Source organism: Naegleria fowleri (assembly GCF_008403515.1).
Source record: "Naegleria fowleri strain ATCC 30894 chromosome Unknown tig43, whole genome shotgun sequence".
Lineage (NCBI taxonomy): Eukaryota > Heterolobosea > Eutetramitea > Acrasida > Naegleriidae > Naegleria > Naegleria fowleri.
This window is the reverse complement of record NW_025407975.1, coordinates 264,474-288,838: the sequence shown is the minus strand read 5'-3', so window position 1 is coordinate 288,838 and position 24,365 is coordinate 264,474. Positions and strand designations below refer to the sequence as shown.

The 24,365-nt window shown below is 38.1% G+C and overlaps 14 protein-coding genes across 14 annotated transcripts in view; 6 read left to right on the top strand and 8 right to left on the bottom strand.

Moving 5' to 3' along the window:
- Window positions 1–674, top strand: part of FDP41_005105 (uncharacterized protein) — a gene marked incomplete at both ends in the record, with an annotated part of 786 nt that extends 112 nt beyond the window's left edge. The window contains one exon of the mRNA XM_044708594.1: window positions 1–674. This exon is cut by the window's left edge and continues 112 nt beyond it. Coding sequence (XP_044560491.1) covers window positions 1–674 — 674 coding nt within the window.
- A 216-nt stretch (window positions 675–890) lies between these two features.
- FDP41_005104 (uncharacterized protein) lies at window positions 891–1,253 on the top strand (the record flags this gene model as incomplete). The annotated part of the gene is made up of 1 exon (XM_044708593.1): window positions 891–1,253. One exon carries the CDS (start codon window positions 891–893, stop codon window positions 1,251–1,253), a length of 363 nt encoding a protein of 120 aa, XP_044560490.1.
- Window positions 1,254–1,425: 172 nt separating this feature from the next.
- FDP41_005103 (uncharacterized protein) lies at window positions 1,426–5,298 on the bottom strand (the record flags this gene model as incomplete). The annotated part of the gene is made up of 1 exon (XM_044708592.1): window positions 1,426–5,298. The coding sequence occupies one exon, from the start codon at window positions 5,296–5,298 to the stop codon at window positions 1,426–1,428; it is 3,873 nt and encodes a 1,290-aa protein (XP_044560489.1).
- A 658-nt stretch (window positions 5,299–5,956) lies between these two features.
- FDP41_005102 (uncharacterized protein) lies at window positions 5,957–6,871 on the bottom strand (the record flags this gene model as incomplete). Its single annotated transcript, XM_044708591.1, has 2 exons — window positions 5,957–6,304; window positions 6,431–6,871. 2 exons carry the CDS (start codon window positions 6,869–6,871, stop codon window positions 5,957–5,959), a joined length of 789 nt encoding a protein of 262 aa, XP_044560488.1.
- Window positions 6,872–7,383: 512 nt separating this feature from the next.
- Window positions 7,384–8,177, bottom strand: FDP41_005101 (uncharacterized protein; the record flags this gene model as incomplete). The annotated part of the gene is made up of 2 exons (XM_044708590.1): window positions 7,384–7,809; window positions 8,061–8,177. The coding sequence occupies 2 exons, from the start codon at window positions 8,175–8,177 to the stop codon at window positions 7,384–7,386; spliced, it is 543 nt and encodes a 180-aa protein (XP_044560487.1).
- Window positions 8,178–9,326: 1,149 nt separating this feature from the next.
- Window positions 9,327–9,746, top strand: FDP41_005100 (uncharacterized protein; the record flags this gene model as incomplete). Its single annotated transcript, XM_044708589.1, has 1 exon — window positions 9,327–9,746. The coding sequence occupies one exon, from the start codon at window positions 9,327–9,329 to the stop codon at window positions 9,744–9,746; it is 420 nt and encodes a 139-aa protein (XP_044560486.1).
- Window positions 9,747–10,167: 421 nt separating this feature from the next.
- Window positions 10,168–13,779, bottom strand: FDP41_005099 (uncharacterized protein; the record flags this gene model as incomplete). Its single annotated transcript, XM_044708586.1, has 1 exon — window positions 10,168–13,779. One exon carries the CDS (start codon window positions 13,777–13,779, stop codon window positions 10,168–10,170), a length of 3,612 nt encoding a protein of 1,203 aa, XP_044560485.1.
- An 82-nt stretch (window positions 13,780–13,861) lies between these two features.
- Window positions 13,862–14,545, bottom strand: FDP41_005098 (uncharacterized protein; the record flags this gene model as incomplete). Its single annotated transcript, XM_044708585.1, has 1 exon — window positions 13,862–14,545. The coding sequence occupies one exon, from the start codon at window positions 14,543–14,545 to the stop codon at window positions 13,862–13,864; it is 684 nt and encodes a 227-aa protein (XP_044560484.1).
- A 105-nt stretch (window positions 14,546–14,650) lies between these two features.
- Window positions 14,651–15,067, top strand: FDP41_005097 (uncharacterized protein; the record flags this gene model as incomplete). The annotated part of the gene is made up of 1 exon (XM_044708584.1): window positions 14,651–15,067. One exon carries the CDS (start codon window positions 14,651–14,653, stop codon window positions 15,065–15,067), a length of 417 nt encoding a protein of 138 aa, XP_044560483.1.
- A 1,600-nt stretch (window positions 15,068–16,667) lies between these two features.
- On the bottom strand, window positions 16,668–17,123 carry FDP41_005096 (uncharacterized protein; the record flags this gene model as incomplete). The annotated part of the gene is made up of 1 exon (XM_044708583.1): window positions 16,668–17,123. The coding sequence occupies one exon, from the start codon at window positions 17,121–17,123 to the stop codon at window positions 16,668–16,670; it is 456 nt and encodes a 151-aa protein (XP_044560482.1).
- Window positions 17,124–17,303: 180 nt separating this feature from the next.
- Window positions 17,304–19,508, top strand: FDP41_005095 (uncharacterized protein; the record flags this gene model as incomplete). The annotated part of the gene is made up of 1 exon (XM_044708582.1): window positions 17,304–19,508. One exon carries the CDS (start codon window positions 17,304–17,306, stop codon window positions 19,506–19,508), a length of 2,205 nt encoding a protein of 734 aa, XP_044560481.1.
- Window positions 19,509–19,612: 104 nt separating this feature from the next.
- FDP41_005094 (uncharacterized protein) lies at window positions 19,613–20,629 on the top strand (the record flags this gene model as incomplete). Its single annotated transcript, XM_044708581.1, has 1 exon — window positions 19,613–20,629. One exon carries the CDS (start codon window positions 19,613–19,615, stop codon window positions 20,627–20,629), a length of 1,017 nt encoding a protein of 338 aa, XP_044560480.1.
- Window positions 20,630–20,795: 166 nt separating this feature from the next.
- On the bottom strand, window positions 20,796–22,497 carry FDP41_005093 (uncharacterized protein; the record flags this gene model as incomplete). The annotated part of the gene is made up of 2 exons (XM_044708580.1): window positions 20,796–21,593; window positions 21,970–22,497. 2 exons carry the CDS (start codon window positions 22,495–22,497, stop codon window positions 20,796–20,798), a joined length of 1,326 nt encoding a protein of 441 aa, XP_044560479.1.
- Window positions 22,498–22,963: 466 nt separating this feature from the next.
- Window positions 22,964–24,241, bottom strand: FDP41_005092 (uncharacterized protein; the record flags this gene model as incomplete). The annotated part of the gene is made up of 5 exons (XM_044708579.1): window positions 22,964–23,227; window positions 23,386–23,433; window positions 23,494–23,553; window positions 23,671–23,778; window positions 23,906–24,241. 5 exons carry the CDS (start codon window positions 24,239–24,241, stop codon window positions 22,964–22,966), a joined length of 816 nt encoding a protein of 271 aa, XP_044560478.1.
- Window positions 24,242–24,365: the final 124 nt, after the last annotated feature.

Sequence of the window (24,365 nt, the reverse complement as noted above, 5' to 3'; positions counted from 1 at the left end):
TCCGTCAAAAAGAATATGCAGAGGAAAAAAGAAAAGCTCAATGTAACCTTATTGCTAAAATGTTGACAATGAGTGACACTGAATTAATGACACTATCAACTCGTGAAATTCTAGAATATTCACATAATTCTAATCCAGTACAAGTCGGTGATGAAGGATCAGAAAGCGGCTCGGATAATGAACTTCCAAGAAATCTACAAGAAAGTGATTCTGATAACGAAGGATCTGAGAGCAGTTCTGATAATGAAAGATCCAATTCGCAAGCCTCAAGATCAAGATCAGAAAGCGATTCGGATAGTGAAGGATCAGAAAGCAGTTCTGATAATGAAGAAAGATTGATATCACCAAGAAAGACACAATTCCCAAGAATAACCTCAGGCTTGGAAAGAAGTTCACAAGACTACACACCACAAAAACTTCCACAAAAAACTCCAAAATCAACTCCACAACCAAGAACTCCACAACCAAACACCCCTATCCAAATCCAAAGGCCGGCTCTGCAAGCATCATTTAAAAAAGTTCAACAGCCAACAAAGAAGAAAACAAACAAACCAAACACTTCGGAACCTTCTTTCGGTATTGGAAAACGGCAAGCCAAACCAACAGCTGCGGCTAATCCAGAATACTACTACTCACCACAACAAAAGAAGCAAAGAAAGTCAACAAAACAGTAATATAAAATTGTGATGATATTTTTTTGAAGTTGAAACTCCCAAGCTAAGTTGAAAAGAAGCTGATTTGGAATGTTTCGGATTCTTTGAAACGCCCCTGAATCTTTGAAACCACCCAATACCTTTGAAACATCCCAAGCTTAAAGGAATGTTTTAATTTATGAAAGCCTATTCAATTTAAATAACACGTTTCAAATGCATTGAAAGGTCTAGAATTAAATGGTCCTGGAACGAGCTTCTAAAATCAGGCAAGAAATGGAAAAGATGGAGAAACTACACAATGAGAAAACTCAGAAAATTGAGAAACGAATTAGATATCTTGAAGGATGGATATGTTGCAGTTTCTTGTCAATCAAGGAAACAATTACTTCTTTTGAGCATGGTGAAGTAATGTATGCATTACTGAACAATGACGAAGAAAAGGTTTGGGATATTGTATCCTCAAAATCAGAAGCAAATGAGTTATGCCAAGCTTTCGCTATTTCAGTCAATTTAGACCTAGATGTTGATTCTTTTAAAAAAAAGGTTGTTGAAGAATTGAAACAAAGACTTGAGCCCCTTCGCAAGTTTTTAAATCACTAAACCGTCTCTCCTTTACTCACATGACACCTTGAGCGCTCAGGTTAAAAGATGTTGGTTAAATGTAAGATATTAATAGTTTTATTGTTGGCAAATGATTTCATGTTGCTTTTTTTAAATTACTTTTCAAAGAGTTATTTAAATACAACATTTACTTCATTATTTACGATCATTGTTAGAAGTCTTCCCCTCGCTTTCTCTTCTTTCCACTTGATTCTTCTGAAACATCAGACGACTCTTCGCCCATTTGTATTGGTTCAAGACCATTCAAAAGGATACCACAACCACCAGTGGTCGAAGTGGAAGGAACTGCAACATTCACAGGAGGAAGATCCAAAATTTCCGAAAATTCCTTCTCGATCAGAGACGAAAAACTACATGAAGAATCCTCACAACACAAACTGGATGAATTCATCCAATCGAATTCTCCTCCTTTCATGTGCTCCGTCATGATCATGTCTGAGAGTGGAATCATTCCCTGTTTCAATGAATCCACCTCACTTACTGTGTTGAATGGATCCTGAAGAGTATCTAAAGAAAAGCCCCCACCTTCATCCAGCAGTACTTGTGGAGATATTTGTGAGAATTTTGTCATGTACGACTCGTAAGGACCAGATTGATTCACGGGGTTTGTGTTTAGATCCATCAGTCTCTGTGAATGAAAGAAACTTGCTTCTCCTGCTCCATAATTGTGACTGTCGACATTGAATGTGTAAGAAGTTGAAGGACAATGTGAGGAAGAGCTCGTGGAGGAATAACTCGTTGTCATTACTCCCTGAGAAGGCAAAATTTGAGGCAATGAATTAAGAATCGTGAAGTTCGACTGATCATTCAACATCTGAGGATCTAGTCCCGCATTGCAGTACGTGTTGGTGATGCTATTGCTTGTAACGGATGCATCGGTCGATGAAAAAGATCCTTGAGAACATGTGGTGACATTCGAAGTGGTTGAGAGTACACTTCCTCTTCTCTTCTTGGAATGAGTGTTGTTGTTATTGTTGGAAGAAGAGGAAGAGGACTTGGAGGATGACTTGAAGGATTTTCCATCTTCTTGAACAAAGGTAAATTGTAACATGGATGATTTCTGAGTTTGATTGGTGTGACTGGTTGAACATCCTGAAGTGGATGGACATGATTTCCTTCTTCCTCCCTTAGTCGATGGAATCGTATGGTTCTTAGCTTCTGTTGTTGTCATTGCATTGCTACTTTGACTTTCATTCAATGGTAGTTGTGAATTTGAAGGATTAGCACTCGCTGACGATTTCCTTCTTCGTTGTTTCTTCTTGTTTTGTTCGAGAAGCTTCCTTTGATGTTCACGTTCCTGTTGAATGCGTCGTTTTCTTTCATGATAGAGATTGAGTTGAAGAACAATTTGAGTGATCGGAGCAGAATTCATGAAAGCACTCACTTGGGTATTGTGTTCCAATTCTTGGTAATGATTGAGAATGGTTTGAATATTCGTGTGGTGGTTAAAGTTATTCTTGTAGTGGTTGAATGTACTTTGTTCTTCATCTTCTTCTTTAAGGAGTAAATCCAATGAGGATGAGAGTTGTTCAATGGCAATGGAAGCATCTTGAAACGTCACTTGCAATTCTCCCCCACCATCAACACCACCAAGACAAGAAGCATGACTATCGTCTTGTTGGTGATTCACATTCGTAAGGGAAACAGAATTTGTCAATATTGATCGTCGATCCTTCTCTTCCTTGTCAATGTTGGATCTTTCAAGCTCGTGATAAAGTTGTTTCACAAACCTCCATAATTCCTTCATACGATTCAACACTCCAAGTGTACTCACTTCTTGCCAAGCATGTGAATCATTCTGATCATCTGAATCATAGACCAAATGAATCTGTGAGGGATAACCAGGAACATCATTTCCCTGTAAGGTTCCACTTCTCATAGTCGTACTCATGCCATACATGAGAGGAGACTTTTTGAAGGCTCTAACTTTTCGTTCAAGACCACTCTCGTGCTCATCGAGTCGATTCTCAATGACCTTATAGAAGGTCAGAAAATCGAATCGAGTCATGATTCCACAGACACTTAATTCATTGTACAATCGAAAGAGAAGAGAGATCTTATCAAAGAGTGGAAAGGTGTTCCATTTGAGTTGAGAAATTAACACACAGAGACTGAATTCAATGAGAGAGCACAAGGAAGGAATTTGAGTGTAATCATGACCATCGGGACTTTCCATGAAGAGTGCCCTCTCCAGAAGAGGGGAAGAGTACGTGCTGCTATTCATCATGATGATATCAGCATTAGTCCTAGTCGTGGTGGTGGTAGTTGTATTGGGAGCAACAGAGATCAGTGAAGCATCCATGTTATTGTTGGAGTTGTTGTTGTTGTTGTTGTTGTTTCCTAACAAGAGGTTCAGATGGATGGAATTGTCAATGTTGTTGTGGTTGGTAGAGATCTCTTGACTTGAAATGCACAATTCTTTCAACTTTCGAATCACCTCTGCATTAAAGAGAAGAAAATGTCGCAATGCCTTATAACACTGAAGTTCTTTCTGAGAGGCATCAATCACCAACGCATTCGATTGAAGAAGAGCATTCATGTTGGAGAATCCAAGAAATACCAAATACTCTCCTTTCAATTCATAGATTTTGAAAAAACTTCGATGCATCTTTTCATCAATGTAATCGAGAATGGCCTTTTTAGTGGCATGAAATTGTTGAGGAGAGGTCTTTTCATTGATCCACTGACCTCGATTGGGTGGATACTGCAAATTCTCAATAGTTCTTCGCATCACAACGATTTGATTGATCGTTTCGCATTGACTCAATGCTTGGCGAATGAGAAGATCCAAAGCAGACTTGTCAGAGTGATTTGAGCTTTCTGTTGTGGAAGAGGAAGAACCAGGTGATGAATTCTTTGCCTTTCGAAAAGTAGATCCTATCACACACATATTAATTAGACAATGAATGGCCAAATTATTCGAATTGACCATAAAGGTCGCAGAGTTGAGAATGGATGCTTCATTTCTCAAACCATTCTCAACGACTTGAGGAAAGAGAAAAGCCTTCTCAATCTCTACCTTGTTCGTTTCTGTAATGTTGGAAAGACCTAAATCGAGATAGATGGATGGACACGTGAGGGTTGTAGTGGTCGTGTTCGTGGTGATTCCAAAACCATCCTCCACTTCCACACGAATTAAACCATGCTGAAAGAGTGAGAGAAGGTCAAGAGTTGGCAGAGTTGGCATTTGTTGGAAGTGATCCGTTGTCGTTGTCGTTGTGGGCATAGCGAGTCCACCCATTGCTGCGTTGTCCTGAGGTAAGGGGTTGTGCACACCACAAGAAAATGACGGATCGAGTGGGTGATGGTACTGTTGTTGTCCCAAAACGTCGTCGCTCTTACTATTGCTACTATCACTGCGAGCGCCAATTAAAGTCCAGTAATGAGGTCGAGTCACCTCGCGCAATGCCATTCTCGTCTTTTGGTTTGTTAGTTGGGCCAACCAGGACTGCAGAATTGAGTAATGAGGAATTAATAAGGGCAATGAACAATTTGGCAAGTACACATAGACCAATGAGGAAATATCTTCTTTGAGCGAGTGAACACTCACTTTTGAGGTGTTGGCGCCCATGACATTCCTTATTTGTTGTTGAGGTTGGTGTCGGTTATTAAGGGAGGTACGATGGATGGTGAGAGAAGGATCCAAAGAGCATGGTTGAGTGGAAGGGTGGATTGTCAAAGTGTTTGAAGATGCAGCATTGTTCAAAATTTGGTTCGGTTCATCGAGAAGTCGCTCTAATAATACAAAGGAGTCTTGTCCACCAAGAGAATTCATGCAATCATTGGTTGGGAGGGAACTGTTGAACTGCCATGGATGCTTTTGGTGATGAATGACCATCGTTGGTCCAGCAGCAGTTACTGGAGAAACAGTTGTATTGCGGGAATTGAGGCCTTGAAGATCATTCATGATCGTCCTCATTTCGAACTGTTGTTGAGATTGCTCTGCCGAGTGGCACTCATTGCTGCTGTCAGTGGTTTGTTCCTCATGCAACAATCGTAGCCACTGATGGATGAGTGTATTCATGGTACTGTTCGCAGTTGAGATTGCTGTAAAACTGCACTGCTGAAGAGAGATTGGATTCATGGTTGGTGCTTGCGTGTACGAGTGTAGCAAGGTCAATCAATAACCCTTATTGAACACAACTAAGGTGATAATTTTTTTCTTGAAAGACCAAGGATGGTGATGTTGCCTGACTCACTTTCGTAGGAAGAGAATCAACGTTCAAGAACGGCCATCGTTCATTCAGAATATCGAGAACGTGTCCTGAATATTCTCCTACAAGGGACATTAACGTTTATCGCCTACTATAGCCATGTCTGTTTTGAAACACCGCTCGATCAGGATCTTTGGACTGTCTTTATTTGTAAGTGACCGCCAATGGTGCATTGCCTTAAAATGAATGTAGCAGAAACCCTCAAACGTGCGCGCATTTTTCTTACTGCTTGGACACGGTGTTGTGGCGAATATATTGCTCAATTCAACCCGAAATCGTACATGAATCGTACATAATTGTACCAAGTGATGATGATGCTTTGGTGATATGTATCGAATGGGTCGAGTTTAGACAGTACCGCATGCTCGCAATATCATCGATAAATTTGAAATTTGGTGTCAACGTTTTACTGTTGCATACTCGGACAACATACCTTTATTAGAGGATGTTTCGCCATCAGGTCACCTCTTATAAATTCTCTTCAAAGTACAACTCTTCGTATAAATCCTCAATGAATGTTTTCATGTGTTGAATGCGTTTCTTGGCAAGCTCTTTTCCAGTGTTTGTTTTCATCATGCGATCCAAGTGAAACAATTTATCATAAAAATGTTGAATGGCAGAATCATCGGTGGCTGAGACAGTTGGCATTGGATTCATTTCAAGTTTTTGTTGGAACATGTCACTAGGAGTGGTGCATGAGGAAACGAATTTCTCATCCTCAGGAATGTAGATGGCTCTTTGTTTTGAGCCGCTGAACACGAGACAACGAGCTGCACCAATGGCTCCAAGGGCATCCAATCGGTCACTATCTTGGACCTTGATCGATTTGGACATGCATGATTTTAAGTTTGTTGAGAATATGAATCAAGGTTTCGAATTGACATTTTGAAATATTAGATATTCACATCGAATCAATTTCAGTAGTATTAGAAAAAAACATACTATTTTCAATTCGATCGGTAATTCATCCACATATTCCTTATTTTCTTGCATTCTCTTGACTTCCTTTGAGAATGAAATGTTATCCACAACATATTGAACTCTGTCAATAATATTTTCAGGAACTAGTAATTGTGATAAATGCTCTTCAATCGCTCTTTGTGCCTTGTTTTGACCGTGTTGATTGGGCTGTACATATTTATGATCATTCACATCATGCAAATAAGCGGCCAATTCAATGACTTGTAATTTTTCCAATATGGAAGGTGAAAGAGTTGAAACATCGGAGGTTGGTAAAGCCAACTCTTTGTGTGCAATAAATTTGGCCATTTTCACCACTCGCTCTACATGATGAAAATCATGAGAACCATCGTATTGGGACATGACACCTCGGACCATTTCGCGAGTTTTAGCAATCACTTGAGACCAATTGTTGATGATCATTTTCATTTGAAAATCAGTGTGGACACAATAATGTTTCAATGAAATGATTAAAAAATTATACTGAAATTCCGAAGAAGTAGAATTCTTCAAAATTGTTTCTGGTTGCCGGCGAGGAGAAAAGTTAACGTGAAGAAAATTTTTACAAAAGAAAACAAGACATCACAGAGATCCCCACTTGATGATCTTTATGAGAGCATTCCCAAGAGTGAAAGAGATGAAATAATTTGTTGAACTTCTAGCACATGATCGAACATTGGAAATTCTCACACATGCCGGGCGCAATAATTCATCGGGAAGAGCAAATGAATGATCATCTTTCCGGTGTTTCCTGTAATATTGAAAACGAAGGGGTGTTGAACAATTATTTATTTTAGAACGTCGATTCGATTCTTACATTGAATTGATTTGCCTTAATGATAATGTGATGCATGGTTTGGTGTCTTTTTAAAGAATGGAAGAATGCACACAACACATTGATCAAACCAATATGAGGGAAAGAACTTTAACTGCTACTACCAATGATTCACTGGATTTTTGCAACGAGATCTATATTTCCTGTCCAACATGTTATATAAATATCCTTCCATCATGTGATTCACCTGATTGAACGTAATTCTTACATAGGGATCAATTTTCGAGGCCAATGCTAATTGTTTCAAATCTGGAGCAAAATATTTGAGAAATATCGTTCGATACCACCAAGATCCACCTTTGGCTTCTTCATGTTGTAAATCCACAGTGGTTGCTAAAAAGTAGGCTGGCATGTAAATATTCTTGACTCGTTCCTGGAATTCTTGACATGTCTCTGCAGTCCATGGTGAGGAAGATTTTGTATGGTTGTGAGGTCTTCTTAGAATTTCATCCAAAATGAGTAATGACTCACAAATACAGGTAATTCCTTGACCATAGAATGGATTCAAACTAGCCACGCTGTCCCCCTTTTAAATGGTTTATTTATGGAGTGTCATGAGTGAATGCATGACAGAGATGGATGAATTCATGATAAAGTATGACCATATGGAAAGTAGAGTGAGTTCAATCATTGATTCTCAATAATTGAAGAATACATATTGACAAGCACGTGTTAAAACACAGTCTATTTCATTCATTCCTTCAATACATTCAACACTTACCAATGCAATAAAGTTTTCCAAGACATGTCTCTTTCCAGTTTCAGGATCAAACCCACCACACGTTGTTCCTCACGAATTTCAATTTTTCCCAACAAGTGTTGAGAGAATTTGCCACCATTACTAATTTGTAATAATTGATCACGAATCCAAAGTTCAAACATGCCTCCTGTCATTTGATAATTCAGGTTTTTGTTCAAAAAGACCATGCAAACGAAACCGATCGGTTTCGCAATCGACTTGAGCAAAGTCAGAATTTATAATGGTGGTTTCATGGGCTCCGATATTGACAATTTCTTGAATGAAATCCATGTTCAAGACACCTCCTAAGAGTTTTTTCAAAATTGCTATAGCTCTGTATTGGTAGACATGAGTTTGATGTCCATGTGGAGCTGTGGATTTGCCTTATGACAAGTCGCCAACAACAACAACAACAACACAATCAACCAATGAATGTCTTGACCATGAATTCGAACTGGAAAATAACTCACCTTCTTCATACTTTTTCTGTTCCACTAAAATGACCTTCTCATAATGAAAGGACAAGAGACCAAACTCGTTAAAAGTCCTCCCACACTGCCACCCATCACAATACATGTTTTACCCTTGTTGAAAGATCCTTCGGTGGTGGTGCTCTTGTTGAGCATCATCCCAATTTTTGAGGTCTCTAATTTCACTTGAGCATGAAAGTATTTCTTAAAGACACCAAACCATAAATAAGTGAGAGTGAGTGGAAGTAACAAACTGGGCACGGTGCTAGATAATGGAGTAAAGAAAATTAAATCAAATAAAAGGCAGAAACTTTTAATTCTTAATACGATTAATGTGTGCAGTCCAAAATAAGAAAGTGAATTCACTAACAGCCAGAGATCCCATAATTGTTTTAGGTAATTAAAATATGGACAAGGTAATGTAATATGTTTCCTTGGAATTCCTTTATAAAGTATATTGTTTATATTTGTAAGTCCACGTCACACCACCTCAAACAATGTATGCCAACCATCGTGTTTCATTGGACACAACAAGATTGGATGATTGTACATATCTGAGTGAGATGGGTGAGGTATGAAAAAGGGACTGGAACAAGTGCAAGGATGTGGGGAGTCTGCTAACAGCTTATTAACAGCTCGACTTTTAGTCATGTCGTGCGAATATGGTGGACAAAATCCGTTCATTTATGAGGGCAAAAAAGTAGGACATTTTGAATGAAATGAGCTGTAAGAGGTCTTTGTGATCATCATGAAAGAGATTCACATATCACATGCACTCTTAAGTATTGTGAAAGGTTTGAGGAACAGAGAAATTTTTAAAAATCATTTCAAAAAATGTCTCGAAACGGTGTAACACAGCTCTCCAAGGTTTGTCTCTACTTTTGTGATTGGGGTGGTTCTTCGAAAGGAATGAGACAATTTCTGGACCAAACATCGGGAACATTCTGGGAATTTGCCAAAAGCTCTCCCGATGTGAAGTTTATTGTCCAATTACGCAGAGGAAAACATCCCTTTGTGAAGGCTGTTTACAAAAACGGAAGAGAGCATGCTCACGACTGCAAGAATATGGATGCTAGCGAAATTGCTCAAAAACTCTACAACATCAAATCGCAATGGGGTGATAAAGCAAAGAAGATTGGAGTTGGTAAATTGACGAAAAACCCTTCCATACAAGGCTTGTACATCCCACAATTATGGCTCAAGACTGCAAGTTTGGCCCGATACAACAAGCAAGCAGATGAGGCCAACCAATAATTCAACATTGCCTTGGCCACCAAAACAACCATAATTCATCATTGATTTGCTAAATTCTCTAAATTTTCATCATCACCAAAAGCATCCTCAAAATTTTGTTGTGCCCGTACTAAATAGTTGAAGAACCATCAGATGGATACATATTAATAATAATAATGAATTTTCATTTGTTTCATCAATTCTATTCATTATATTCAAATTTATTTGTTCTTGTTGTGAGAGTTAAATTATTATAAATTAAGAGCCTTGAAAATGATTGTGTGCTAACAACACGAATGTCGGAAACAAGAAGGAGAAAATGCCTATTATTCGGAACACCTACATAAACACACTGTCATCTTCTGTGAAGCGATGATGCCCATAGCCTCCTTCGACACACGTGTTCCTTGCCCAAAAAGAAGCATTCAGCACATCATTCATCTTACAATCCTGTCTGATTCTTCATATCTTCAATCTTCTTAGCAATCTCGTTTGGTGTTCTTTGCAAATCTTCGGAAATAATGGCCTTTGTTTGCAAGTCCAGATCATTGAATTGTTCAATCAAGTCGCCGTCAATGACACCTTTCACTGGGAAGTAATAGGAACGGTAAGCGAGATGGTCTCTGCCACACAAAGGTGGGTTCTTCTCTCTTAAATGCATTTCGAGATGAGTGAAAAAGTCAATGTCTTTCTTGGAGGTGAACGGAACAAAGACACCCACTGAGCCCGTAATTGTTGCATAGACCAACACTGAAGGTCCTCCAGATATAAGTTGTGTCTTACACAAGCTTGTAATCATGGAACCCACATAGAATTTCACAATCTCTGTAGCTTTTTGAGGGGCTCCATTAAGGAGACCTCTCTCCCAAATCCACTTTTCCTTTCCGTTGGTTGCCTCTTCGATATCATCGGAAACATCATTGGGTAAACGAGAAATGAAAAAGTTGCCAAACTTGTCTCCTCCTGCAATGGTATTGTAGTCCAGAAGTGCCGATGCAGTCAACCACCTTGGTGTGGTATTATCTGCAAAGATGGTCAAGGTATTTTCTTGTACATTATATTTCACAAAGTGGAATGATTCTGAAATGTCACCAACATAAATTCTGTTTCCATCCACAGCAATTGAAGTAATGAAGTTTGGGAATAATTTGTTTTCGCACTTTCTCAACAACTTCTTTTTACCCAAGTCATAAATTCTCAACATGTTCTTCACACCCACGAGCAATCTACCACGGAAAGTATGCAAACCATAAGGTACGTCCTCTACTTCTGTCTTGTGAATAAGTTGAAGTTTTCCTTCGTCTGTTACTTGGAAAAGATTAATATAGCCACATGCACACTTTCTTGTTGGGTGTAGTACCATATCTTTGGCAGTTCCTACCACGATTAAGGTTGAATTTGGTTTAATACCTTCCAGAGTGGTAGAGAATTTGCATGTTGTTATACTGAGGGCTGCTTCATTGTCTTCAAATTCATACTCATCCACATGCTCTTGTCTCTTAGGAGAGTATACACGAATGGAAGAGACCCATTGACCAGATCTTGGTCTTGTCTTAATGGCACCATATGCCACATCATTGAGTTCACCTGGTGTTGCTTCTGTGTCTTCAAAGTTTAGGTATTCTGGTCTTGTATTTGGTTTCAATGTGTTATAGTCAGATTGGAGAATCACCATATTTGAACTCTCATCGTGTACAACAAATTTTCTTGGAGTATAATTGAGAGGCATGGCATCCTGTGTAAACTTGTCAGCTATGGACGAGATGGAAATAATTCGTAAGTCTTCTCCAACAATAGAAACCAAACCCTCTGGAATTTGTTCAGAGGCAAAATGAGTAGCTGTCGTCAACATTGGATAGGAGAGAGGTGTCATTTCAACTCTACCATGATTGAAATATCCTAGCCATGGTTTGCTTGAGAGGGCTAGAATTGCGTTTTGGCCCTTCACTTTAATATTTCTCAACTTGACAGGCCTAGTACCTAAAAATCTAGATCTTGTGTCTGAGAGTTCTCCTGAATGTGGATCTACCGTTGACCTGAGAAGAACACCATTACTGAGGCCAATGTTTAGATAAAGGGCAAGTCCATCGTGTGCTGATAGACCAGTAGGTAACTCGATCATACTCAATGACTCTGGATCGGCTGGTAAGGCTTGTCTAGAGAGAATTGACATCATGTCATATTGACCCAATGATATCAATCTTACAGTTTTGTCATAGAAACCAACTGCAAGGAATCTAGCTCTTGTATGTCCTTCAGAGACTGGGCACAAGGCAAGACATGCTACATCTTGTGCCATGTCATTAGTTTCTGTGTTAATTAATTGTCCTGAATTAGTATCATACTCGAAATAAATGATTTCTCCTCCACTTAGAGCAACCACGATTTGATAACCGTTAACAGTTGCTTTTTCAACTAGCTTATTTCCAGAATCCCAACCAGATTTACGCTCACCTTCACGGCCAATGTGAATAATGCCTCTTGGATGAATTTGAACCAAATCTTCCTCACCAATATTTGCTGCATATATCGTTTTGGTGTTTGTTAAGAAGCCGCTATCAGCAACTTCTTCTACTTTTTCTCCAATTGAGAGAACCATTGTAAAATCAGTGAATGAAATAATAATGTACTTGTCAAAATCGGATGAAATTGATTCTTTCACTGTAAAGATGGCTGGTGGAGATTGTTCCAATGGAGCTGAAACATTTTCTTCGACAGGCAAGCCATATCGTAAAACACGCAATGATGAATGAGGACCTCTTCCGTGAAGAGCATAAAACTGGGAGGCTCCTTCAGTCATTAAATCTGTAATTTTCATGTCAGTAATTGGAGCCAAGCTTTTTAAATCCTGTACTTTTTGAATATGTCTATGACTCATGTAAGGTTTAAATGTTGGAAAAGATTCAAGATCAATCATTTCAAAGGATTCTTCATATTCTGAATGCTGAATCGATTTAAGTCTGTATAATTTGTGATCACTAAATTCTGATGCTGAGAAAATAAAACCGTTTTTCAATGTTAAGAAAGTGTTTGCCACTGGAATTGTATCAAAGTAGTGAATAGAAATGTTTTTCACATTTTTCTGTTCGTCCAGATCGAGTGAAACCTTGTAAAGATCGCCTAACTCGCTTTGAACAAGCAAGAACATATCCGCAGCTTTTTTCACCATATGCATGCTTGAGCTTACAATCATGAGCCCTCTCTCACGAGGCATACCTGCTCTTCTTGGTATTGGAACCCTAATGTTGTGAGAGTCTTTTCTATAGGTAATGTAGTTTTCGGAGCAAATCAAAACACCTCTTACAGGCTCAGGAATTTGAATGAGCATGTTCGATGATCGATCAATCTCATATGCTGACTTTTTAACAATTGTGTTTTTTCCTAGGTCCAATTCATAAATAGTGAGAGTTTTCTTAATTGATTGATAGGCTTCATCGGATTCATCAGCCCCTTCATAATTCACTTCAATACAAGCAAAAGTAGGATTATTGTCAAACCCGACATCCAAAGCAATCATTGAATAAACGAGAGTATTTTGTGAATGGCCCTCCAATGGTGATGATATTGTCAAATGATCGCCATCCATACGGATTACGTAGACAAACTTTTGTTTTTCAATGGCACCAATCATTAGAGCTCTTCCTTGGGGATCTGCAGCCAAGTATTGTCCCGGAACAATCCTTCTACATCCAGTCTTGCCATACGTCTCTACGTGAACCTGAACAAACTTGTTAAGATTCGCGTTAAATTCTAAAATAACAATAGATCCAGAATCAGAACCAATAGCAATATAATCTTTATCACCGGTGTTGCTGAATTTAAAAGCAACCATCGACCGTACGACTCCAAAGACATCTTGCGATAGTAAACATGTGAGAGGTGGGACATTCTCTTCGGAGCAATCATAGAGCTCCAATACGCTTCCTTTTGCTACAAGTATCTCGGTGGCTCTCACCAATTTCTCATTTCTCTTTACCTTCCGTCCAGAGAAGCAGCCTGTGATCGCCGTGTCGATGCTTCCTGGCTTGATGAGAGTAAAATGATACAGCTGCATGTATTTTTTTCTGAAACAAAATAAAAAATATTTTTTTGTTGTTTTCGAACATCATCATGATTCATTCAACCTGACCCTGAATTCAGCTTGCTAGATAGAAGACGAACCATAAAACAAGCAATAACATGAGCAGCGTGGTAACTAACACTGCTTTGAAAAGAGAGAGTCGTTCTGACATCGTACTGATTAGATCAATTTTCTCATGGGATATGTCTCTCGTTTCGTTTGTGGTTGTGCAGGATGAGGGTGGTGTCGAATAATTATTCGTACTTGCCTGCTCTTCATGTACAGTTTCATCAAGAAGTGAGGAAATATCCAAGCCATCATCTTCACGCTTTTCTCTAATCCATTGTAAAATGCTTTTGTAATTATTTCTAATATAATCGTCCAATAATTCAAGCTGTTGCTTTAATTTTCGATTTCTCGAATACTTCTTATCAATTCCAATTTTTTGATTGAGGGAATGTCCAGTTTCTTGTAAGTAATAAATGCAACATTGTTCAAAGAAATCTAACGTGGAAACGTCATATACTTCATATTTTGAAAGTAAAATTTCACGTAATAGGCGGTCATTACTATAGAGTATTAAGCTATGCAGTTGTTTGGCAGCAGATACTGTATCAAATGCAAGTAAAAATACATATTTAGGGTCTACTAGGCCAATAATGAAATCAGAATACAAATCATAGAATCCACTCTCTGCCATGTCTGCTTTGTACACATGACAATAGTCTTTTTCAACAAATCGGTTCATGATTCCCATCATTTGAGAGGATGCATTGGAACCTTTTCTCCATTAGCTCTTTCTGATGGATTGAGACAATATGCAATTATTGCTGCATTTAAGGATCATCGTTTTGATCCCATTGCGATGAGTGAAGTTCCTCAATTAAAATGTGCAGTGAGCTTGCTGGTTAATTTTGAAGAGGTCGATGTTGGTAACGTGTACGATTGGGAAATTGGTACCCATGGCATTCGTATTAAATTTGAAGTGAACGGACGGGACTATGGAGGTACTTATTTACCAGAGGTTGCAAAAGAGCAAGAATGGACGAAAGAAGAGACTTTATCTTCTCTCATTAGAAAGGCAGGGTTTAAAGGAAAGGTGACACAATCTTTATTAGAGAGTATTGAGTTGGAACGATACCAATCGAGTAAGGTTGACATGACCTATGAAGAATATGCGGAATGTAAGAACAACAGGGTTGGTAGTCGGCAGCTCTCGAGTAGCAACAGTTTGGGTGATGTGGACGATTATGACAGCGACGAAAGTAATGAAGATTATTGACAATCGTGTTTTGCGTTTTTACAGTGTAAATAAAAAGGTTCTGGTGATTAAATGCGTTGTATATTACAATGGTTTTAATGAGGTGCAAGCTCGTGTAGCTCAGTTGGATAGAGCACAGGACTTCTAATCCTGGGGTCGTGGGTTCGAGTCCCATCTCGAGTAAGTTTTTTTGTTGAAGAGTGTTGTTCAGAATAGGGAAAGTTAAACTTTACAATTATTATTATTATTTATGTAATTTATTTATATAATTTTTATTCGTTCAAAAATCTACCACTTTTGAAATGATGCAAGTTCATGTGTATAAATGTATTATTTGTTAGTTGGCTGGTCGAACTTTGCAAAGAGTTGCCAAAACGTCACACTTCATTGTGAGGTTGTAAAGATCTCTGTTTGGAAATGAGATAATTAAATCTCGATATTTATCATACAGAGTCAGCTCTGAATCGACGGATCTGCTTAGCTCTTGTGTTTGGATTTTAACAATAAACTTGTTTCCATCTCTGTATTGGAAAGAGCTTTGTAACTGCTGCTTTGTGGATACAGGCAGGAAAGATGGTTCTTGTCGATTATTCTCGCTGTTGCCATATCACACACAATTGCATAGTCTTTTGTTAAACTGTTACAAAACACTTTGTGGTTAGGCCAATCCTTGACAATGCTTTCCACAATATATAACAGTTTTGCATTTCGCACATTTCGACATCTTTTCAACATGAGAATTGCAAAAAGCGCACCGTTGTTCCAATTTTGTTAGTGTTGATGGATGTTCATTCTTTTCTTCGTTACCCTCTTCAACAACTTTTGTAAGAGTAACATTGGCAACACTCCTCAATTCTTTAGAAAGTTTCTTCATCAAATTGGATATTTCTTTTGAATCAATATTCAGATTTTTCAATTGCTGAGCTACAACTGTTGAGTTAATGTGACAGTTCGATTCTTGATAAATTCCTGGTCCATTATTGTTTGAAACTTTACAATTATTAAAAGAGACGAGTGCAGAGTAATTAATTCCAATTCGTACACCGCCACAATAATTACTATTGATTTGTCAATCAGTCACCTCTAAAGGGCAGTCATCCTTCACAGAAATGCCATAGCACAAATTTTCACGTATTTCACAATCCTTTAGCTTGGCAGAGCCTGTTTTGTCAACGCTTAGGCCAAAATGAGAGTTTTTGAATATAGAAACGTTGGTAAAAAAGGCACTGCATTTTCCAGCAATCAAAACGCCTTCTTTTGTATGTGGACAAGGTATTATTGGTTACAATAATGGAAAGAAGGTGAAGGTAACAAAAGTTAGTTTACCTTCCGAACCACAAGCTACAAGTGGCTTGAACAAGGTCCAAATGAAACTCAAGAGTCAACTGAGGAACAGAGAAATGGTTGAGAATATTTTGTGGTGGCCAATAAGGGAGAGATTTTGTGAATCTCAAATGTGTTTTCAGCACATTGCTTTAACATAGTTTTGATGGCATATCACTTGAACAATCACACAACTTGTGAAAATTGTTTTCATCCTCAATCATACATTACTATTTTATTTCAATTCATCAATTACCGTACAGATAGGTAATAGAAATTTACGACGCTAGTGGGCAAGTTAGAGTTCTTGCGATGGTGAAGCCTCCTTTTCTGTGGTTTGTTCTGCAGATGCATCTGTTTTGTTCATTCGCATTTGCTCTCGCTGTTTCATGAGAAATCTCTTTCGTTCTTGAATTTCAATCTTCTTCTCGGGTGTTAGAGTCTCGTTGTGAGCCTTTAAATTGGCCTCCGTTGCATAAATTGCAATTTTGTTTGGATAGAGAAAGTTTCTCATGAATCCAGCTTTTACTTTTATCACTTCTCCCTCCACAAAATTATTAAAATTCTTTTTAATGATGACATTGGTATTGGCTACGGCTCTGAGAAATCGTTGTTGAGTGGATGAATTTAATGTAATCAAAAAAGTAGAGCTCGATGATGATGAAATTCTCTTTCCATAATTTGATGAGACAAGTTGAATTGTTTTGCCCGTATGATGATTCACGAGGCCAGAGGAGAAGCCAACTTTGAACATTTTTGTTGATGAAGAAAAAATTTGTGCCATCGGAAGAGTTTGTGGTGGTGGTGGAAAAAGACTGGCGAACACTCAATTATATTTATTATCAAGAACAACAAGAACAATTTCTAAAGTGTTTGCATTGATTATTTCTCAAGTTTCAATTTTGTTGAATCATAATTGAAGCACACGATCATCATGTTCGGCACGGACAACACGAACGTTGGTGAGCAGCAACCATTCAAAATTAATGCACTCATTCATGTTCCTCCATCATGTGCCAATACCATCAAGAATCATCCACTTCTCCGTAGTTATGTTTTACTTCAATTAATGGAACAATCGGAGAGTGGGCAGGTGGTCTTTACACATTTCCATCATGTCATTCCGACAACCATCTCCCTTCAACAGAATATATTACAAGTGGAACTCTCTTTTACAAGTCTTTTATCATTCTCATCCAATTCCTCATCAAAGAGTGGGGAGCAACCACAGGACCTCACCTCTTCTTCCTTTCAATACTTATTTCCGTATCGGATCGGGATGGATTCTCCCATCATTTTCAATTTCAAAGTAGCAACACAAGAGATGGCAGATAATTCTCGTTTGGCCAACTCACAAGAACTAGCGATAATGAATTCATCAAAAACAACCTCCACTCGACGAAAATACAAATGTGGAGGCTTGAAAAAAGAATATGATTTGCTTAAAAAAACCCTTAAACAAATGATTGATTTGGGAGAAAATAATGTCAGTGCTGGAGTTTTGGTTCATGGTTTGTCTGGAACTGGCAAGGATTTACTTGTAAATACAGTTTTTCAGGATTTATTTGTAGAGGCATCGTCTAGTAAGGCCTGTTCGCAGGGACAAGATGAATATGACGGCAATGCTAGTGACACGGAAGAAAATTATCAACTCAATATCACTAGTCTCCATGCTTCAATGTTCACAAGTAAGGTCTACGGCCAAAACGAGGCCAAAATGAGACAATTCTTCCAGAATCCAAACCAATTTGGTCACACTCACTCTATTTATTCATACAAGTTTATTATTTTACAAGATTTAGACCAATTAGCACCCTCGAATCAATTGATTCAGGATAGCTCTATAGCATCAAAAGGAGGAAAAAGGCTGGTGAGCACTCTATTGCACGCTCTAGATGATTGCCCAAAAAAGAGAATAATAGTTATTGGTATTACTAACCAATTTTCAAAGATCGATGCCTCCATAAAACGATCTGGTAGGCTTGACCAAGCTGTGATCGAGTGCCCCATTCCTGGTGAGGCAGAACGAGCAGATATTTTGAGAGTAATTTTTGAGCAATGCAATATTGAGATACAAGAGGATTTAATTTCCAAAGTGGCAAGTGTCACACATGGTTTTGTTGGTTCTGATTTGAAATCCTTATGTAATGAAGCCATACTTCAACATTTCATGAAAGGAGAAAATATATTGTCAAATGAAAACAATGGTGGGAATGATGAAACGACTACAAGCAATACTCCCCCAACTTTGAGCCTGAATTATGACTTGTTTGAGAATGCCTTAGTGCATGTAAGACCTAGTGCCATTCGACATATTCTTGTGGAGGTTCCCAAAGTTTACTGGAATGACATTGGAGGACAAGATAATGTCAAGCAAGCTCTCAAAGAGTCGATTGAATGGCCTTTCAAATATGCAGAACATTTCAAGAGAATGAAGATACGAGCTCCTAGAGGTGTGCTGCTTTATGGCCCACCTGGATGTTCAAAAACATTGCAAGCAAAAGCATTGGCAACAGAAGCCAAACTGAACTTTTTGGCTGTGAGAGGTCCTGAATTGTTTAGCAAGTGGGTCGGTGAGAGTGAACGAGCAGTTCAACAAATATTTGCAAAGGCCAGACAAGCCGCACCAAGTATCATCTTTTTTGATGAAATTGATGGTCTCGGTGTTGAGAGAGGTAGTGGAGGAAATTCTGTAGGTGATCGAGTACTTTCACAACTTCTTCAAGAATTAGATGGAATTGATCCACTTCAAGGGGTGACTGTCATTGCGGCCACTAATAGGCCAGATTTACTCGATAAGGCTCTATTAAGACCTGGTCGAATTGATCGAATGCTCTATGTGGCACCACCAGATGCTTCTGCCAGAAAAGAAATTATGAACATTCAATTGAAACGAATGAGTCATAATATTACCCCTGAACAAATTGAACAAATTGTAAATTGCACAGAAAACTACAGCGGAGCAGAAATGACAGCTCTCTGCAGGGAGGCAGCTTACTTGGCACTACAGGAAAACATTCATGCAGAATATGTGGAATTTAAACATTTTGAAGCTGCCAGAAAAACCATTCTTCCACGAATCACTCAAGAAATGCTTGATTTTTATAAGGAATTTGCTAATAAGAATAGAGCGGACTAGGGATTGAATTATGCTCTCTCAGACCGTACTCGGGAATCTATAGGTGATTTGTTTTGTTTCTTTATGGTATTTCACAAACTTTTGTGAATGAAAAGTAAGAAAAAATGCTTAGAAAGGATTCAGCGGTGGTGATCAACACATGCCAAATCGCCACACAACCCGTAAATTTGGGATTCAATATTGTGTGCCATGAACGGAATGATCACAAAGATGACATTAAATCTAATTCCGAAGAATTGTTGGAAGGTACTGATGGTGATATCAATAATAATATTAATAATGATCCTATTAAAAATCGAGATCAAGTTCGATTTGTTGTCATGAGTGACAGCCATCAATTCTATAAGAATCATTTGCAACATTTGAGTGATGTTTTATTGAAACAAAATTCAAAATTTGGGGAATTATTGCGGAATGAAAATACTTGTCGAACTGAAATTGAAAATACTAATCATCAATTGCCACAATCGGAGCACTCTTCAAAGGAAAATAACAAACAATACAATGTTTTACTGCATTGCGGTGACTTTGGATTTTATGGCAAGAAAAACAGTTTACTCAATTTCAATAAGGAATTTCTTGGAAATATCAAAGACATGTTTGATGCCATCGTTGTAATATTGGGAAATCATGATCATCCATTGATGGAAGCGCTAGATTTTGATGTGGAGAGTTTCAAACAGATGTACTTGTCGAATGCAACTCATTTACTGTTTGATTCATCTGTTTCACTCTTCGATCAACGAGTGAAAATTCATGGATTGTCATGGCAATCGAAAGAAGAGCACACATTTTGCTTTAATCAATATCCATCATCCCAACATGAAGAGATGATACAACGATTGAAAATGAAAAAACTATTGAAAATTGCTCACGACACCAATATTTTGTTGAGTCATGAACCACCAAAAGGATACTTGGACGATGGTAATGGAAGCAAGGCTCTCTCTCAGTACATTTTGCTTGAAGCAAGCCTTGCCTTGAAAGTGGTGGCATTTGGACATGTTCACAGCAAATATGGCTATGAATCTTTGCAAGCGAACAAGGGAAGAACTATACACATAATCAATGCGGCCGTAAATATGACAAATGCACCCGTTTATTTTGACTATTTTCTGTAGTTGACATGATTAAATTAATGAAATGTTCATAAATGATGTATAATTATTGATATAAAATAAACATTTGACTCTAAATGTGCAAAGTTAAAATGTGTGCAAGTTTCAAGTAAAATACTATTAGATGGTTGATTCTCTGTACAAAATCCTGCAACTCAAAAATCCTAATTTAATTCCATGTTTCAGTTCCTGCAATAATATTCTCAATGTTGTGACAAAATGGGTGTGGTGTTTCACCGTACTGGATACTCAAAATTCGGTCCCACAACTTCATAGCAAGTGATTCTTCCTTTGGTGGAACTGGAACAGGATATTCAGTGTCTTCATATCTAATGGCACTAATTGGGGCAACTACACAAGCAGTTCCTGCACCAAATGATTCGAGTAATCGTCCATTCTTTACGTCGTCAATGAAATCACTCATAGTGTAGGTCACTTCAGAAGCCTTTAACTTGAAATCATTTCTTACAAGGTGGAGAACAGAGTCACGAGTGACACCAGGTAAAATCACATCTCCCAAAGGTGGTGTAATGAGCTCCTTCTCTCCATCCTTACCAATTCGATAGAAGAAAATGTTCATGGTTCCAACTTCGGTAATTTGATGATCAGATCCGAAAAGCCACAAAACTTGTGAATATCCCTTTTCAATAGCTTCCAATTGAGGCATAATCGTTGGTCCATAATTGGATCCAACCTTTGCATTACCAGTACCTCCTGGGAAAGCTCTAACGTATTTTGGATCAGCAAGAAGTTTCACTGGAGCAAAACCTGATTTAAAGTAAGGGCCCACAGGAGAACAAATCACAAACAATTTAGCATTGTTTGGTGGCAAAACTCCCATGGTGCGTTCAGTACTAATGACTGTTGGACGAAGATACAATGAATAACCTCTCTTATCTGGAACCCAATCCTTTTCAACCTTAACAAGCTCAGCCAAACATTTCAAAAATTCTTCTCCAGCAAAATTCTGAAAGCGGTGACATGGCATATTTCATGTAAGCAGAGATATGAGCGAATTCAATCAGGAGTGCCGTGAATTGAATCAATTTTTGCCGCACACAGACGAAAATCATGATTGGACAAAGTTTGTCATTTCCATACGAATGGAATTCAATGAAAGAAGAAGAAGAAGATACATATCCATCGAATCGTACACATTTTGATTAATGATGGCCATTATTATCATCATGTTATATGAAATTTCAATTCCGATGGGATTGTGGTTTCATTCAAAATAAATCATCATAGAGATGGATTCATTCAAAACATCCATACCAATAGATATTTCAGAATTCAATATACATCATATTTCAATCATTTCAAAAAACAATCAAACTACATACTGGTAAGCCTAATCGAGCACAAGACCTATTCATTCTGTTGGCATTCATTTCTGGTCTAAATAAATAAACATTCTCTCCATTCTTATAAGCCTTCAATCCTTCAAAACATTGAATGGCATAATGCAGAGCAGAACATGATGGAGGAAGAACTAAATCATGATAGGGAACAATCCGAGGAGCAGTCCATCCCTTCTCAGCATTCCAATCCACTTCAAGCATATGGTCAGTAAATTGTTTACCAAAAACCAAACCTTCCCATGGTGGTTTTACGAGTGGAGTTTTGGTGTGTTCAATCGTGAGAGCTGTATGATAAAAGTCTCCATAGGGACATTTTCTGATGGAGGTATGGTCGTCTTTTAATTCTTCGGTAGCAACTGTTTGATGATAGAATCTATAATGATGACCCGAAGATGAAGAGGTGGAAGACAAGGCTGAACCAACCATCATCATGGATGGAGAACCACCGTTACTTCGGTTGAGTTTCATCAATGATGATGAAGAAGAAGCAAGAAGACTTGATTTGAGCATGATTATTATTATTGGTCGAGTTTGATAGGAATAGAGAATAAAAAAAATCCAACTGAAGGTGGTTATTGTTGTTGTTGTTGGTGCGGTATTAAAAATTGAGAAGATTCTCTTTTTTGGAGAAGAGGAAGGTGAGGCTCAACAACCAGAAAAAAACCGGAGATGGGTTGAAATGGTTGTTTTTTTTGGGGTTGTTTTGCATGGTGTGGTTTGGAACGAACAAGCACACAATAAAACGAAATGATAAATGTCGAAAGAGAAACAAAAAAGAGCCTGATAGATGCTGCATGTTGTCGGGAGGAAGAGGGGAAGTAGGACAGCATGTGTTGTTACTGTCTGCTCGATGTATTATTGTAACGCTTTCTTGCATCATAAAAAATCTTTTGACCTGGTCTTGAGTTTACAATGAGATTCTCTATATACCGCGCTCTTTGAATCTTCACAGCCACGCACGGCTGTGCAGGGAATCTTATTCGCTCACGACATGTCGAAACGAATGCACCAACAGAGCATTCAAATCATCACCTGAGGTTTCAGGATGTGCTGAAAACACTAAAATTCTACCCTTGTCGTTTTGAAACCTTCCACACACAGCCGCCGCACTTCCCATCATGTATCCTTGTTGAATTTCTTTTTGAGTCATAAATTCGCACGAATAAGTGGCGAGAACTTGACATGTGGAAGGATCGGTGACATGAAGAATTGGACCATTTCGAAAGAACATATTGACCTCCTATTTGTGAATTCAGAGAGTATTTTGGTATTTAAAAAGTAGAGATTGATAAAGTATGATTATATGAATCACACCGACCCGTTCAGAGGTAAGACATCAACAATGGGTCAGTTAGGTTTCCAGAAACGATGTTTGAGAAAATTCAACCTTAAACTTACCGATCTGGAATCATTGAATATTTTCTGACCTAGCTCAGTGAGTGTCACCTAACAGCACGTTGAGGACATACAGTTTTTAGAGAGACTCGAAAAATAAAAACTTCTTACCTTACTGGTTCCAAAGCCTCGTTTCCAAATATGATTTTCTCGATCTTTGATAATTACTCCCTACAACATGTTGAAAGTTGTTGCATGTTGTTCACATGAACGTGTTGCGAAATTATTATAATCCACAGAAAGTTGTACAATGTCACTTTCTTAAATTTACAACCTCAAACTACGCACCTCTAGTAAATCTAGTGTTTTTGGAACAAACTCTTCAAGGTTCTTAAAACCATCGATCGAACTCTGAGCAAGCGCACAATAAGCTCCTGCACATGATCCCACATAACCCTTAATTCATAAATACAATGTATTACATATACAATTCATGTTCAGTAACAATGTTTGAATATTAAGGTTCGTGCGAGGAAAAAAGAGCACATTCACATTCATGGGTGGTAGTTCCTATCATACAAACCTTTTTTGGAAGTGACAAGAATTCCTTCACTTTTTTCATACCTGTCTCTTCACCAATTAATTTATAATGTTCTGATGGATATCCACCAGGCATAAATAATACATCAAATCCATCATCAATGAGACAATTATTGATGATCATTTCTCCTGTCACTTGAACGATTGAAAAATTATCTTTTAATTTTTCCACAAATTTCTTCCACTTGATATCCTTTCCATCTAGTGTACTCCCAATAAAATATGCAATTTTTAATTCCGAGTGATGTTGGTTGTCACGAATGAATTCCGTTTGACAGAGTGAGAGAGATGCAATTCTTTTCGCGAGTAATTCATCCATTTTTTTATTCAAAAGTAAATCATCAAGCTCTTTTGATTTAAGACATAATAATTATTGAAACAAGTCAACGTGTCCATTCATGAATGTCTGAAGAGAGTTCTGTCTGAATCTTTGTTTGAAACAA